This window comes from Phycodurus eques, chromosome 20 (assembly GCF_024500275.1).
Source record: "Phycodurus eques isolate BA_2022a chromosome 20, UOR_Pequ_1.1, whole genome shotgun sequence".
Classification (NCBI taxonomy): Eukaryota; Metazoa; Chordata; class Actinopteri; order Syngnathiformes; family Syngnathidae; genus Phycodurus; species Phycodurus eques.
The window spans coordinates 12,838,329-12,854,388 of NC_084544.1; the positions used below are offsets into that span (position 1 = coordinate 12,838,329).

General features: G+C 39.9%; 1 protein-coding gene across 1 annotated transcript; it reads right to left on the reverse strand.

Annotated features, from left to right (window-relative positions):
* Positions 1-317: 317 nt before the first annotated feature.
* LOC133396056 (transmembrane protein 42-like) lies at positions 318-5,550 on the reverse strand. Its single transcript, XM_061665489.1, has 3 exons — positions 5,242-5,550; positions 3,509-3,655; positions 318-2,971 (listed from the first exon to the last, which is right to left on the reverse strand). The coding sequence occupies exons 1-3, from the start codon at positions 5,416-5,418 to the stop codon at positions 2,825-2,827; spliced, it is 471 nt and encodes a 156-aa protein (XP_061521473.1). The 5' UTR covers positions 5,419-5,550; the 3' UTR covers positions 318-2,824.
* Between the last annotated feature and the right edge of the window lie 10,510 nt (positions 5,551-16,060).

The window sequence follows — 16,060 nt, forward strand, 5'->3', positions numbered from 1 at the left end:
TAGAGAGCAGAGTGGATTCACTAAAAAAAAAAAAAAAATCTCTTCAACAGGTAGCTATGGTAAAGATAACCCTAACCACCTATTATTTTTTCCATGAGGTGAGGTGGGGGGTTCCCTCAAGTGGACGACATAACTGGAAACTAATTGAGATGCAACATCATTTTGAGCAGGGGCCACGATTTGAGGAAGTACCGTATTCGTATTATTGATGGGTAACTAAATCAGGCTAAGACACGTACATCCATCCATTTTCTATCGTACTTGTTCTCTCTTCAGCTAAGACACAAATGAAGTAAATAAACCAGACAAAGCCAAGATTTGGCCACAGAAGACAACTTGTCCAGTTTTATTAAACATAGTAGCTCACAGAGTGAAGTCACATGCTTTAATGTGAATTGAGGACGAACAGAACATGCTCACATCTTGAGAAATGGAAAGCTGCCTCTAAATCCCAACGTACACCATAATCTAATTTTAGTATTATACGGAGAGAAAAAAATGTCAGTGTTCAAGGCCTTTCACAGCTACGTTGTGAAAAGAGGAGCTCAGTTCTTCAGCTAAGACCTATCGCCTTCATTATGCACAGATGTTTACAGTGAGTGTCAGTTATTTGAAAGAGACACTTTGGTGACCTAATAGTTGCTGTACATAATTAATATGAATTAATGGTGAGATTGTGCCAGTGTTGATGAACCAGGATAACACTTGGATCCCGAGTTTTGTCTGATGCTAAAACCTGCACTTTTTCCAATTTATTAACAAGTGTGATAAATCACTGGTCCTTTTTGCCTGGCAAGCTCACAGTGACAAAACTCTAAGATAACATTATGGCTACAAAAAATACAAATAAAACAAATTGCTGTTATAACAAATTTTTCACACATGAAAAAACATGGACAAGCTGTTTCCATGTTTCCCTTCTTATGCCTTTTTTTTACCACTCTCTTTGGAGGTGTCAATATATTTTAACATAGATGGTGATATAAATTTCATCATCTTATTCTCAGCTAGTAAGTAATAAAGTAGTAATGAGCTACAACACTACTATATTGTTCCATTATTTGATGAATCCTTAAAAGTTGCGCTAATTGCTAACAAGCTAGCTTCCACACCTTTTTAGGTTTCCCATTCCTTCTCATTGCCTTTAATTTATGTTAATTCTGTGTGTCGGTGAAGAATTCCATATGAAGCTAAAGTAGAACCTTAAAAGGTGAACACAAATATTCAGACTCTGTCAAAAAACTGAGAAAAATGTGCCTCTCAACCCTAAATTGTTTCTTTGCTTGTTAGCTAGCATATTAGCTTGTTACTGCTAGCCTAACTGCTAGCTGTACAGACCGCCAAAAACTAGACTTTACACCGATCTGATCAGCCTGATTGGTATCGGCCGATATTTAACATTTTATGCTGATCGGCTTTAATGTCATAATTCGCCGATCCGATCAATGACGTCATTCATTGGCTCCGCAAAAGACATTTACTCCGCGTCGCCATCGTGTACAGTATATTTGACTCCAAAAGCTACTTTATTTTTAGCCTTGTCGCGTGTCTTTTGACGTAGTACTGTAAATATCTGACGGCCAATAAAGTTATTTAAAAAAACAAAACACAGGTCGGCCGTGTGGGACAGACAACACATCTGAGACAGACAATACGGAATGCTGGGATCAGACTACAAGACAAATTTGCTCTTTCACGATTGCACAATGTTGGACTACTGCAATAAAATCTTGTATTCCGATACCACCGCATCCCATTTTTTACGATCACTGGGCTTTATCTTGTCAACTCAAATGCGACCGGATACACTCGTTACTGTGGTGATGAAAACAAGAGTGTATTGCGCCGACTGAAGAAGAACAAAGACAAGAACAAATTGGTTGGTGGTCACCGGTGCTCAGGAGAGGAGGTTTGTTTAAGGCTTGCTTGAGGTATGTTCCCGTACTTTTAATACGATACGGCTCGCAAGCAGGCAACAAAACGTTATGTAGCCTAGCAAGCTAGTGCTAGCACTAACGGTTGTGCGTAAACATGCCGTCGTTCTTTTGAATCATGCTCTAAAGCTTCGGTGTGGGTGAAGTAATTTAATTACAATAAAGTAATTTAATTACAGTAAGTTAGCACCCATTATTTCTGTCATGTTGGTTTGACCTGACTGATTAGAATACATGACCTGACTAGACCAGTGTTTTACAACCTTTATGGAGCCAAGAAACATATTTTACAATTGAAAAACCTCACGCCACACCAACAAACAAAAATGTCACAAAAAGTGGATATATTAGTTACTGTATTTACTTCCTGCCATCTAATAGAAGACCATTCATTTGTTCTGTCTGTCACTATGCCTCACTGGCATAAATAGATGAACAAAAATACATTATTTATTGTAAATAGAATTTTTTGAGCAATGAAGTACACAAGTATATACAGTAAATGAACAGGTCATTTAAATAGACACATTGCTCCATCTTGTGATCGGATCGGTGATAGGTTTTTTAAACTCGCTGATCGGCCCCAAAAATCGTGTACAGCCTACCAAAAACTATACCAGTTAGGACAACAGTTGGACTAGATGGGGACATTTACTTCTATCTATCTTTACTTCTATTCTATCTTTTCAGCGACAAAATCACATTTTTATTTTCTGTTTCCCTGTCGATGACACATTTCATAAATATACACATAACAATCTACATTGACATGATTTTTCTTTGGTGTGATGGAAAATCCAAATTAGAATCCATCCAAAGCATACAGTATGTCATAACAGTATGAGAAGTACCTAGTCTGGCCGAATGCAGTTTAGTGGCGATGAGACAAATCATTCATCCCTCTTAGCATCGGCGTTGGGTTGTCGATCCTGTGGAGAAACCCTCTGCAGTACGAGCAGGCCAGAGAACGTCAGGGAGATCCCGACCCACCACAGTGTTATTTGGGCCTCGCCAAAAATCAGCTGCCCCAGGAAAGCCTCAAAATGACAAAAGATTATAAATAAATTCCAGTGAAAACATATACTGTAGGTAATATGAAGTCCTTTGCAATGCATTAAAAGAGTCCTATTGCATAGCTCTGCTGTGAGAGACAACTCATCCATATATCCATACATCCATTTTCTGAGCCGTTTATCCTCACAAGGGTCACGGGAGTGCTGGAGCCTATCTCAGCTATCAACGGGCAGGAGGAGGCAAGGTACACCCTGAACTGGTTGCCAGCCAATCGCAGGGCACATATAAACAAACAACCATTCGCACTCACATTCACACCTACGGGCTATTTAGAGTCTTCAATGAACCTAGCGTGCAATGTTTTTTTGGGATGTGGGAGGAAACCGGAGTTCCCGGAGAAAGCCCATGCAGGCACGGGGAGAACATGCCAACGCCACACAGGCGGGGACTAAAACAATAGAAAGCAATTTGGAAATAAATAGCCAAGTAAGAGCAGAGTGTGTAATTGCGTAGGAGTGCGGCTGTGCATGTGTGTGAGAAAGAGACAGGCTGCTACTCACGGAAGATACGAAGTTGGAGGCAGTGGTGGTCACAGTGGTTTGGGTGGAGGAGGAGGAGTACCTGAGTGCTTTGGCAAGGAAGGTCCACATCACAGCATTGCAGGTGAAAAGCAGCCCGCCACACAGCAGCCGCAAAGGGATGTGGAGCTGAAACATTACATCATCGCAAATTCAGATTCCTTTATGTTTCTAAAGCTTCACTTGCATACTTCCAAATCTGGCCACATTTTTCATTAGAAATAAGCCCCTAAAGACGCATATTGTAAACCCTAGCGACATCTACTGAACAGCCGCCACTGACCCTATGTGTACACAGTGACATCAACAATCGGCAACAAATTCTTAATGTTTAACATTCCTAATTAAAAAAGCTGATTCTGATATGACAATCAGGCTGTTGACACAGTGGTGGTCTTAAATGATAGTGAGTGTGAGTGATCGTCTGTATTGCCCTGCGATTATCTGCAGAACAAATTTAACTTGTAAGCCAAGGTACCACTTACTGTATATGGCATAGGCATTTGTAGTCCATATTTGGGGGTGCTCAAGCGCCTCTATAATCCCCCCCCCCCCTTCAAATGAATGGACAAGCCTAAATCTCAAAATATCTTCCTCTCGCTGGCCATTTCCAGCCCAAATTATTACAATAAAAAGGTATCAAAGATTATAAAATAAATTTCATTTAAAAAAAATTATGAAAGGGGACATTTAAAATCAACCACAATTACCATTACTATTGTGCATTTTTGCGGCCTTTAATTGTCGATAACAGTTTATGTTGTTGGGTAGACGTTAGCTGATGTCTTTTTAGGATACGTTTCAGGTGGTCAGCACAATTGTCCTCCGATTGAATGGGAATGAGAGAAACTAGCTTTTGTGTCATGTGCATGTGTTAATATGAAAGCCAAGGTCCTACTGACAAGCTAACTGACTGGATTGATGCCTGGAGGAGATGGAGAGACAGAGGAACAAAGAGTATTTCAGATATTTCTATTCGCAAAAGTAAATTACTGTTCATGTGTTTTACACATTGTGCTTTGCATTTCTTACAAATGTCCAAAAAAATAAGTCCAAGGTCTATTTTTTTATTTTTGGTATTCACTATGTGGGCTGATTTACTTCTGGGGGGGGGGGGGGGGGGGGGAATACATGTTCATGACGTGCTGCTGTATCAAAATGAGTTGGAAATTTGTTGAGTTACAAATGTGGACGTTTTATAAATCCAATCCATTCCTCCTTTCCTGAGGCTCAGCATTTAACTAATCCTTATCAGATTTGATGGTTGAGTCACAGATTTTCGCTAAAAGCTTCTGTTTTATAGAAATTGCGTTAAAATGTACAAAAAAGTGAAACTTATCTTGTCCGACCAGGAGCTCAGCCCCCCTAAACCTCTGATCTTAGGATCTTGACATCCTGTAAAATGAGCCAATGAGCAATAACAACCTTATGGTGTCTTTTTAATGTGTGGCAGCAGCAAAGCTGGTATTTCGACAGGCCTTCATTTAAGGTGACTTATCAAGAACATTTTATTTTTTTTTTTAATTTATGGTGTTCGAAGGTCAAAAAAGAAGCGCGACCCCGGTGAGAGGAAAGAGCGTCGTGACGGCAAAACAACGCGACACCACGCGGCTTGCAATGTCAGCCACCCAGCAGCCTCCTCGTCATGACCGGAGCTGGAGCTGAGAAAGCTGGGCCACTTCCCTCTCCCTCCCCTTCCGTCTTCCATGACTCACCCGGTCACAGGCAGTAGTTTCGTCCACTTGTCGAAATCTCCGCTGCTCGCCCCACGTCCGGAGCCCCGTCTCGCACACTCCCTTAAGGTAGTCCGCTCCCAGTGACAGCTTGGCCGACGACGACGCCACGGCCGCGAGGAAACCCGCCAGCAGTGCATAGAAAACTCCGGGGAACATCTTGAAGGAGGACGGCTTAGACACATAATGGGCTACTCCATCTTCCCACCTCTGGCGCGGCTGCTCCACTAAAGAGCCGCCTGGCTGAGAGCAAACGTGTGGTGCACTTTCTCCACTCAGCCGTCTGGTGGCAGTCACAGCGCAGAGCAGCGCCGGGGGGTGGGGACTAAACGGCCCGCGTTTCATTATGGGAGTTGCAGTCCATTTTTTACCAGCCGTCGTCAACAAACAGTCATTGACTGTGAATCAAACACGATCTCACGCTTTTTATTGTTTCAAATTTTTGAAAAGATAGTTCAGTGACTTTACATTTATTTAGCCACACACACACACACACAAAAGTATATACAATTTTCCATTCCTTGAAAGCAGATATAAAATGATGTACAGCACAAGATTTAAAAAATAATAATAATTACAATAATAAAATTGTTTGATACTGACAACCTCATTTTGTTTCTGTAATGACAGCAACGTTGATTAAATTAATGTTTGGTTTTTGCATCCAAATCTTGTTGAAATAGGCTTGTTTTACTTTGTAACAGGTGACACTAACTGATAGAGGAATTCCATTTGCTGTCTTTGTTATCTTTGAGAGAATATACCTGCATAATTGCACATATAAAGTTTGCTAATACTATTAATTGCCTGTGATTAGTGGAAGCAGCATACAAAAAAAGTGTACAATAAAGAATATCATCACAAATGTTGTTATACAGTAAATTGATTTGGAAACTTTTTTTTTTTTTTTTTTTTTGCACTTTTTGCACTTCGGGCGGAATACTTGCATGTCCAAAACCATCACTTTTCAGGAAACAAAAACAAACAAACACAAAAACAGCATATTTGCTGAGCAAATAACATCGCATTGTCACAGAGAGCAAGCCATTTTCAACTCTTAGATGGATGAATAATTTGTAAAGATAACCGACATACGTGTGGGACTGACCAATAGTATCTGTTTGTGAAAAAGTAAGAAATGGACCAAATTTGGATTGAGGATGATTCAGCCCGACAGTGATGATATGTATATGCAAAGCCATTGATGATACGCAGATGACCTAAGAAACCCTGGATATAGAAAGGGAACTTGAGGGCATTTTCCTCAAGTTTTATGTTTTCAGTTTTTCCCAGTTGCTGTTATTCATAACAACAAGGGAGCCAGTTGGAGGTAGGCCTACCTCCAACTACATCACATCGTAGTCACTCCACTGCCATAATTGCAGCTTGAACAATCAATGCTAATGTCATGGAAAGTGAGTGTAATAAGTGTGATCTTACAAAAAGAATGACTTCACTTATTTCAGACTGCTTAACTGCAAAGATCGACCCTTATCCCCATCCACATACTAATTAGCTGTACTTTCAAGGACCATTTCTATTAAAACAAAGTTTAAGTGGAATATACTGGAGAAGGTTACAGCATACACGATTCCCAATTTCCTGCCTTCCTTTCTTTCCTTTCCTATGACCTTTACAGAGAGCTGACAAGAGTGTCCGATGAATAGAACCAAGATTATCCTCCAAATGAGAAGCATATCATTGAGTCATTTGGAATGTAAGGATTTACAACACCAATTCCAATGAAGTTGGGACGTTGTGTTAGACAAATAAAAACAGAATACAATGATTTGCAAATCATGTTTGACCTATATTAAATTGAACACACTACAACAGTCCGGGGTCTCCGTTGTCGTATTTTATGCTTCATAATGTGCCACGCATTTTCAATGGGAGACAGGTCTGGACTGCAGGCAGGCCAGCCTAGTACCCGCACTCTTTTACTACGAAGCCACACTGTTGTAAGACATGCAGGATGTGGTTTGGCATTGTCTTGCATGAAACAGACGTTGCTTGGGTGGCAGCATATGTTTCTCCAAAACCCGTATGTACCTTTCAGCATTAATGGTGCCTTCACAGATATGCAAGTTACCCATGCCATTGGCACGAACACAGCCCCATACCAAAACAGATGCTGGCTTTTGAACTTTGCGTCCATAACAGTCCGGATGGATCTTTTCCTCTTTGGCCTGGAAGACACGGCGTCCGCAATTTCCAAAAACAATTTGAAATGTGGACTCGTCGGACCACAGGACACTTTTCCACTTTGCATCAGTCCATCTTAGATGAGCTCGGGCCCAGAGAAGCCGGCGGCGTTTCTGGGCGTTGTTGATAAATGGCTTTTGCTTTGCATAGTAGAGCCGAACTGTATTGACTGACATTGGTTTTCTGAAGTGTTCCTGAGCCCACGTGGTGATATCCTTTACACATAAATGTCGGTTTTTGATGCAGTGCCGCCCGAGGGATCGAAGGTCACGGGCATTCAATGTTGGTTTTCGGTCTTGCCACTTACATGCAGTGATTTCTCGAGATACTTTTGATGATATTATGGACCGTAGATGAAATCCCCAAATTCCTTGCAATTGTACGTTGAGGAACATTGTCCTTAAACAGTTCGACTATTTTCTCACGCACTTGTTCACAAAGAGGTGAACCTCGCCCCATCTTTGCTTGTGAATGACTGAGCAATTCATGGAAGCTCCTTTTATACCCAATCATGGCACCCACCTGTTCCCAATCAGCCTGTTCACCTGTGGGATGTTCCAAACAGGTGCATTCCTCAACTTTCTCAGTCTTTTTTGCCACCTGTCCCAGCTTTTTTGTAACGTGTTGCAGCCATATGATTATTGGCTAAAACAATCAAGTTTATCAGTTTGAACATTAAATAACTTGTCTTTGTAGTGTATTCAATTAAATATAGGTTGAACATGATTTGCAAATCATTGTATTCTGTTTAACACAACGTCCCAACTTCATTGGAATTGGGTTGTATAATGGATGCATAACATTATCCCGTTCATAGCATTTTTCATCTTAATATGTTAATATTTGGCAGCACGGTGGACGACTGGTTAGCACATCTGCCTCACAGTTCTGAGGACCGGGATTCAGACCCCCAGGTTACAGGTTGCGGGATTCAGACCCCCAGGTTACAGGTTGCGGAAGGAAGAAGAAGAAAAAAAACGCGCAGGCAGCATGGGAAGAACGCATTTTTTTTTTTTTTAGAAACTAAGGCCTTGTCCACACAAACCCAATGTCATCATAACAGTGTGTGAAGGCTATTCTAATTTGATTGTATTTGCATGTTTTTTTGCAGGATGCATGGCTTCTATCGTTTGAATCCTCCCATGATAAAAATTATTTAATATGGCAGCACAAAAGGTTCTGCATTCGATTTGGTATAATGAATGGATGTTTTTAACACGTCTTTGTACACCAAAACACGTGGAGAACCTCTACATACTTTACAAGACAAATAGCAAAGCAAAACAAATCAACTTTCAATTTTGACAGTTTCTCTTCCATCTGATTGCAGACAAGTTTCAATGGCGCCATTCTTTCTTTGTTGGTGTCAAGTTCGAGAGCTAATTGGGCTTCTTCTGTCCTTGTTCAGCCGAGCGATAATTGAGCCAATATGATCCCTATGACACTTACAGAAGAGCTGTCAACCGCCGAATCTTTTTCCACTCTTTTGGTGCTAATCAGACTTTAAATTCAAGTTACGTTGACAGAAGGCTCAAGCATGATCTTATCAGCTATCAATTGCAGATGTATGTGCGCTTTTTGTGACACTCTTTCCAAATGTGACCCCAAAATCGTACCAGTGCCAGCATTGGTGGAAAAATATGATGACATTTTCTCATATATATTAAAACTCTCTGTATGACCTCACAGCAGAATATAATTAAAATTATCTTTTGAAAATTCACCCCTCTCTGGCCCCATCTAATGCCTCTAATTTAGTTCTAATTATTATTTTAAAACTTGGCACGGCAGGAAAAGAATAGCCAATCAATAGCCCGTCAATCATTTTCACACGTCGACTGCACACATGGAGGCTCGCTGGAACGCTATACTTCAAATCATCCATCCATCCATCCATCCACTTTCTGAGCCGCTTCTCCTCACGAGGGTCGCGGGTGTGCTGGAGCCTATCGCAGCTATCATCGGGCAGGAGGCGGGGTACACCCTGAACTGGTTGCCAGCCAATCGCAGAGCACATAGAATCAAACAACCATTTGCAATCACATTCTCACCTACGGGCAATTTAGAGTCATCAATTAACCTACCATGCATGTTTTTGTGATGGAGGAAACCGGAGTGCCCGGAGAAAACCCACGCAGGCACAGGGACAACATGCAAACTCCACACAGGCGGGGCCGGGGATTGAACGCCGGTCCTCAGAACTGTGAGGCAGACGCTCTAACCAGTCGTCCACCGTGTCGCTACTTCAAATCAAGGTAAATATATATAACAGTGGTATGTGTCCTATACGCGGACGACTGCATGGTTGAAGTTGGAAAACCATCACGTATGTTATGTCACCGTGCTCACTGAGTCATCGGGTAAGTTGAATTTGAATACCTCTCTTATATTTTTAATTGACTGTACTTTCCAAAATATACAACATCAAACCGGTAACATTTCATGTAATGTTGCGTGCTCACGGCCAAACGAGAGACAATCAATAATGATTTAAAAACAAACAGTTTTCAAAGATTGAATACAAATGTATTCAAAACTAAAACGAAAATCCAACTGAACTGTGCTTGAGCAGTGATTGTTTCTGTATACCACTAAGGTATGCATACCACACTTTGATAATCATTGTTCTCTTAGATATTAGAAATTAAAGAAATTCAACAACAGAAACGTAGCAACCCTCTGAAACTTGAAACTATGTACTGTATCTTCACTGCAAGTTTTAGTTTAAATAAAGTTTAAGCAAAAGGACACCTACAGTAACCCACTGGAGTGCAATTAAGAAGGCTGTAAATTGAATACACCTTTATATGACATCCCAAAAACATGCATGAATTGGAGACTCTAAATTGCCCATAGGTGTGCATGTGAGTGCGAATGGTTGTTTGTTTGTATGTGCCCTGCGATTGGCTGGCAACCGGTTCAGGGTGTACCCCGCCTCCTGCCCGATGACAGCTGGGATAGGCTCCGGCACGCCTGCGACCCTAGTGAGGAAAAGCGGCTCAGAAAATGGATGGATGGATGACTGTTGTATCCACACTTTTATCCTTTTTCTCATCACAATGTAATGGGTTCTTCTCTGTCCTATGCACATAGGGCTATTTGTCAAGGGATGGTGCCAGTTTAGCTTTTTTTTTTTTTTTTTACATAATCCTGTGAACAATTGCTGTCTTTATTATTTAATATTTTACTATGTTAAAATGGCTGCTGTGAAAAATGTCATTACAACAACAAAACCTGTGGTGACATTTACATGTTAATGTGTCTTCCCTAATTAGGATATTTACTTAGATTAATTAGAAAGACAAATTGTCTATTGTCTTTTATCCTCTATATAAAAAAAGGACCTGTACAAAGTAAAATGCGTAAATATATAATATTAAACTATCCCTGTGATTGACTGGTGATCAGTACAGGGTACACCTCACTTCTTGCCCAATCCCAGCTGTGCTCCAGTCATTTTGGCTCTGAGTTGAGCAGACAAAATGTTCCTCACTGTGTCTTCTTTTGCCAGGTAGAAAGGTATGGTAAACGTCTGACTCAACTGTGTATCATGATAGAAAAAAATAGCAATGTCACGAATCTCTGCATATGTGGCTTTATTTGGATTGTGCTGAAGGAAATAACTTCATGTGTACATGTATTATTGGTCCCCAAAGTTATCGGTTGTGTCTGACAATAGAGCTGTCTGTACATTTCCATCAGGGCACTGATAAGACAACTGATGAAATGCATTCATCTGTATTCAAAGTCCACCAGCACTATAACATGAACTCTGCCATGCAGCACTTTTTCCAATAAGATCTCAAAATGAGTCTGACCAAGCAATAAAAGCCTGGTCTGCCATATCACTTGAGGGAACGAAACTCCTTGAGCATGATTCATTAAAAGCTATGAAATATTCTGCCAGGGAAATTGAGAGCCATAGAGCCATAAGAGAGGGGCCGATGGAAGATTTTTTCCCCCCCCTCATATTTCAACTTCACAGCTGAGTATTGTTCTTTTTTTTTCTCTGCTGAATCTAGCATCAGTTACCTTCTGAAAAGGTTGTCATTGTTTTACAGTTGTAAATGTCAAATGCATTTAAAGAAAAGTGTGAGTTCAGCACACAAGGTAACACTCTGGAAATACTCTTTCAAATAAACATCAATATATGACCATTTAGTAGTACACTTTATGGCCCAAACGTGTTCAACTCGATGTTACTGTGCTACTTCATCTTCCATTCTAGTTCTGTAAGGACGCAATTTGAAATATTGATGAACGACTTCACTGCTATTCATCAAAGAGATCGGTTGTTGACACTGATGATGTTGATTCTTGTTTGGCTAATGCTAAGATGAAGTTCTCTGTTAAGCTTTTCTAAACCTGACATTGGAAGCATCCTCCACACACTGTAGAAAATCTAAGGTAGTTTTGTAGAGATGAAAACAAACAAAAAAATCCTTCTATTGAATTGGTCAGTCCACACAAGGATCTGTTATTGTTACAAATTATTGATCAATCCAAAGTGTTGAGAATGCTGACGATGGCCAGGTTATATTGAAAAACTAAACTTAGCTCATTTTCAGGTGTACTGTACATTCTGTTCTTTTTTTGTTATTATTATTATCGTCAACTTAGTGTTGACAGCATATTATACTAACCAGAACAGAGGCGTCACAATAAGTTCCATTTCTAGTTCTAAGGTCAGTATATTACTCCTCTACACCATCACTGGTATCCTTCCTTGACAGATATCATATTCAAATACAGGCAGTGTGAAACATTATCTGAAGCATTAAATACGACTTACATTTAACAAGACTCTTAAGATCTGTATGTTGAAATTTCCTCCTTGCCTTTGGATGAAATAAAGGGGCTGTACTGGCACCACGTTACAACACGTCAGATGTTCTTAATTTCTGGAAAGATGACATTTGTGGTCTTGACGTACCTCCTCCTCGGTGGTAATGCAGACAGGCCAACAGGAGTTCAGAGCAGCCCGGTAGCAGGCTCGCCTTATGGAGTCTCAACTGCCATTTTTGCTAGAAGGGAGGACTGTGATGGAGGAGAGTGGGTGCCACACTTCAGTGTAGCTGCAGAGAAGAAGAAGGGAATAGATTCAAAGCCTCTTTCATACTTTACAGCACTGATGTCTGAGGATGATGACGCATGCTGTTTTGATCCAGCACATATAAAGTGGTGATGAAGCAGAGACAATTATTATTGCTAATGATGATGAAAAGGATTAGGGTTGTTGCAGAGGCTACTACTCCTGCCAGATTTCTTCATACTGCTGTAACTAATTGATTGTTTCATTTCTGTATGACATGAACACATTTGGAATTGAAAGGCTCTTGATGGGTTGCTTTATAATGAAGTGCAGCAGACCCCAGCTTGATCTCATCACAAGCTTTTAACCAACATCTCTCTCTTTCTGTTGCTCAGGATTTTGTATTTGTTTTTTTTTTATTCTCCTGTATTGATCTCGGCTTTGAGGCTGCCTCAGCAGACAAGTGGCGGGAATCTATCTAAGACCCGTTGTCTCTTGTGATAGCCTGCAATGCTTCTCTGTCTGTTATTCATTAAAGAAGTCTTTTTAACCCCGGTTGTTTGCATGCCGTTGTGTCAAGTCTTTGCAAACATTTTTTATCAAGTCTAATCTGATAACTATCTTTAGTTTTGGCCGACACTGCTAAAGCGGTACTTTATTGTGTTATTACTTTGCAGTAGTGCACAGTTGCAGCGTATTTATCCTTCTTTGACCCTATGAGCAGAACCTGATTAAGGTGGTCATTGTAGGCCATTGGGATGTTTTTTTCTTTTCCTCAATGTCATGAATTTTTTAAAAAAACGATTGCTAAATTTTGCTAATGGCCATTTGGGTGCCCTGCAGCAGCTATAGTAATTATCCACATTAATGCCAGTAGAAAAGATTAGCGCCGACTTTACCTTAATACAGAGGGAGCAAGGCCTTCAGTGTCAACAAGTCATTTTCATTGTGTGCTGTGGTGTTCTTGGGCAGCAACGTCTTTCCCTGAGAAAAAAAAGTAGAATTAACTTGTTAGATATCTGTGTCATGATACCAATTTATCTGTATTCAATACATGACATCGTCAGTGTAAGTTTATAAACCCAATGAATGTTTGCACTTTTCATGCATATATGCTCTATAAAGACTGTGTTTTTTAGTACTAGAATACGATTTATGTTTATTTATCACTGTGTGCCCATAATTTGTTCATGACATATTGTCATACGTTCGTACATGCACGCACGCACGCACGCACACACACAGTACATTGTATACATACATACATACATACATGTGAAAAGACAGAACGACAGTATGTGGTAGTCAGTTGCATGTACCGGGTGATTGAAAAGTAACTCCTTATTTTTAAGTACTTGTAATTTATTTCTGAACTATAATTCTTACAAGAAATGAACATGAGAAGAAAGTGTATTGCTTGGAGTTTTATTTAAAATTCGATATGAACACCAGCATTAGCCACCAGTTTCTCAAGCCGCCTTGAACTGCAATTATGTGATTTCACAAGTAACTCTTGTGGGATGGAATACATAATTTATCGTATTCGTCCTTCAGGTTCTTCCAAAGTCGTTGGTTTGGTAGAATAGACTTGCTCCTTTAATCATGGAACATACACAAAAAAAAATTGAGAAAAATATTACAACATATGAATAAGTATTTTAAAATAGGGAGTTACTTTTCAATCACCCAGTAGCAGATATACTGTAGCATCAAACTGATTTTCACCTTTTCAGATTTCCCGATTTCTTGGGTGTGGCTAAAACAGTTATTATACGAAATACCTTCGTTCATATCGGTGGTTATCCGGCCTAATTACAAATTACTTTACTATTTACGATTATTACTAGCAACTACTTTTACTTTTTTTTTTTATTATTACTAGCAATTACTTTTACAATTACAATTACTAGCACTTCAGTGATTTTTCTTTTCTTTGGTTTTATTAACAGTAGTGGAGGGCTGTGCTCTATAGTTAGCGACATTAGTCATTAGAGCATTGCTAAAACAATAAACCTAATGGTAATTTTTACACAGTACTGTAGTGTTTGCCAACCTTTATTGAGCCAAGTCACATATATTACATTTACAGTACTGCAAAATTGATAATCTTGTCTGAAATTTGCTTACAAATTTACTCACTCTGTGTGAAATCTGGGTCTTTTTAGTGCGAACACAAAAGCTATTATTCTGTTGTATGAATGGCAACAGGTGGCTACTGTTGTGGAAAAATGTACTCATTCTGATATAAACAATACCTAAAAAAATAAAATAAATAAATCATTGACAAAAAGTAACTTGCACAGTTTATTCTCTTTGCGAAGATCTCAGACAGTCAACATGGTGACATGAAGCATATAGACAATCTTGCCTTGAGAAGGTTTCAAACTGATTTTTATAGCAGACAGACATAGCCAAATGGTCAAACAGAGAAAAAGCATGGGGGAAGTACAGCAACACACTGTAAGTATCAAGGGCAGCTTCCAACATGCAGATTTTTCCACATCTTTACAATTACTGTTGTTCTGACGAGACATCTGAAATCCATCCATCCATCCATCCATTAATCAATTTTCTCTACCGCTTCTCCTCACTAGGGTTGCGGGCGTGCTGGAGCCTATCCCAGCTATCTTCGGGCGAGAGGCGGGGTACACCCTGAACTGGTCGCCAGCCAATCACAGGACATCCGAAATCACTTTCCTGCAATCTAATTGACGCAAATGTTACAATTCACTATTTAAGGCCACAGAACACAACTGTCATACCATAACGGATCTCCAGATTTCCGTCACAATACATAGGTTAATTCTACCTTCTGCTAGAGTGGAAAAGCATTTAATTGTTCTGCCTGTCACTATATGTCACTGGCATCGATAAACGGACAAATACACATTATTTGTACTGAAGAAATAATTTTGGGACCAGTTAAGTAATCGGAATATTTCCAACAGGATGCCTGCTGATCTATTAAAATTCCCTTCCCATCAAATTTTTTATAATCTTTGATGTCCTTTTTATCGTGTTTGCAAGCTCATTTGGGTTGGAAATGCCCAGGATGCCCCTTTTCATGCTATTTTGGTTAGTCTTTTACGCCTGGCAGTTGAGACGGTCAGATTTCATGCCATACTGTATGGAAATAAGCTTTGTTCTGATTGCATCACTCATACTCTTAATTTAAATATTGAAAACAGCTTCAATGTGATTGGCTGTTGGCGATATCTCGGCAGCCAAGCATTCATCGCGACCTAGCGTTTAGATCATTCCCTGTGGAGTCTTACTAGCATCATGAAGCAGAATTCACCAAGTGTCGGATTTTGCGCTCACGACTCGCAACCTCACAGAGGAGGGATGTGGGTGAAATAAAAAAAAAAAGAGGATATTTTGAGAGGCGGGTCCCGCACTCCCATTCAATCACTTCAATGTAATGCTTCATTGCTTGCGCACATTTTGGCGATAATGACAGTGAGCTTCGCTATTTGATCCACAGTTACAATCAACATGATAAACATTAAGTATTGTTGTAAACCACAACACATGTATGCTTTTATATACTGCATTTGCATGGCA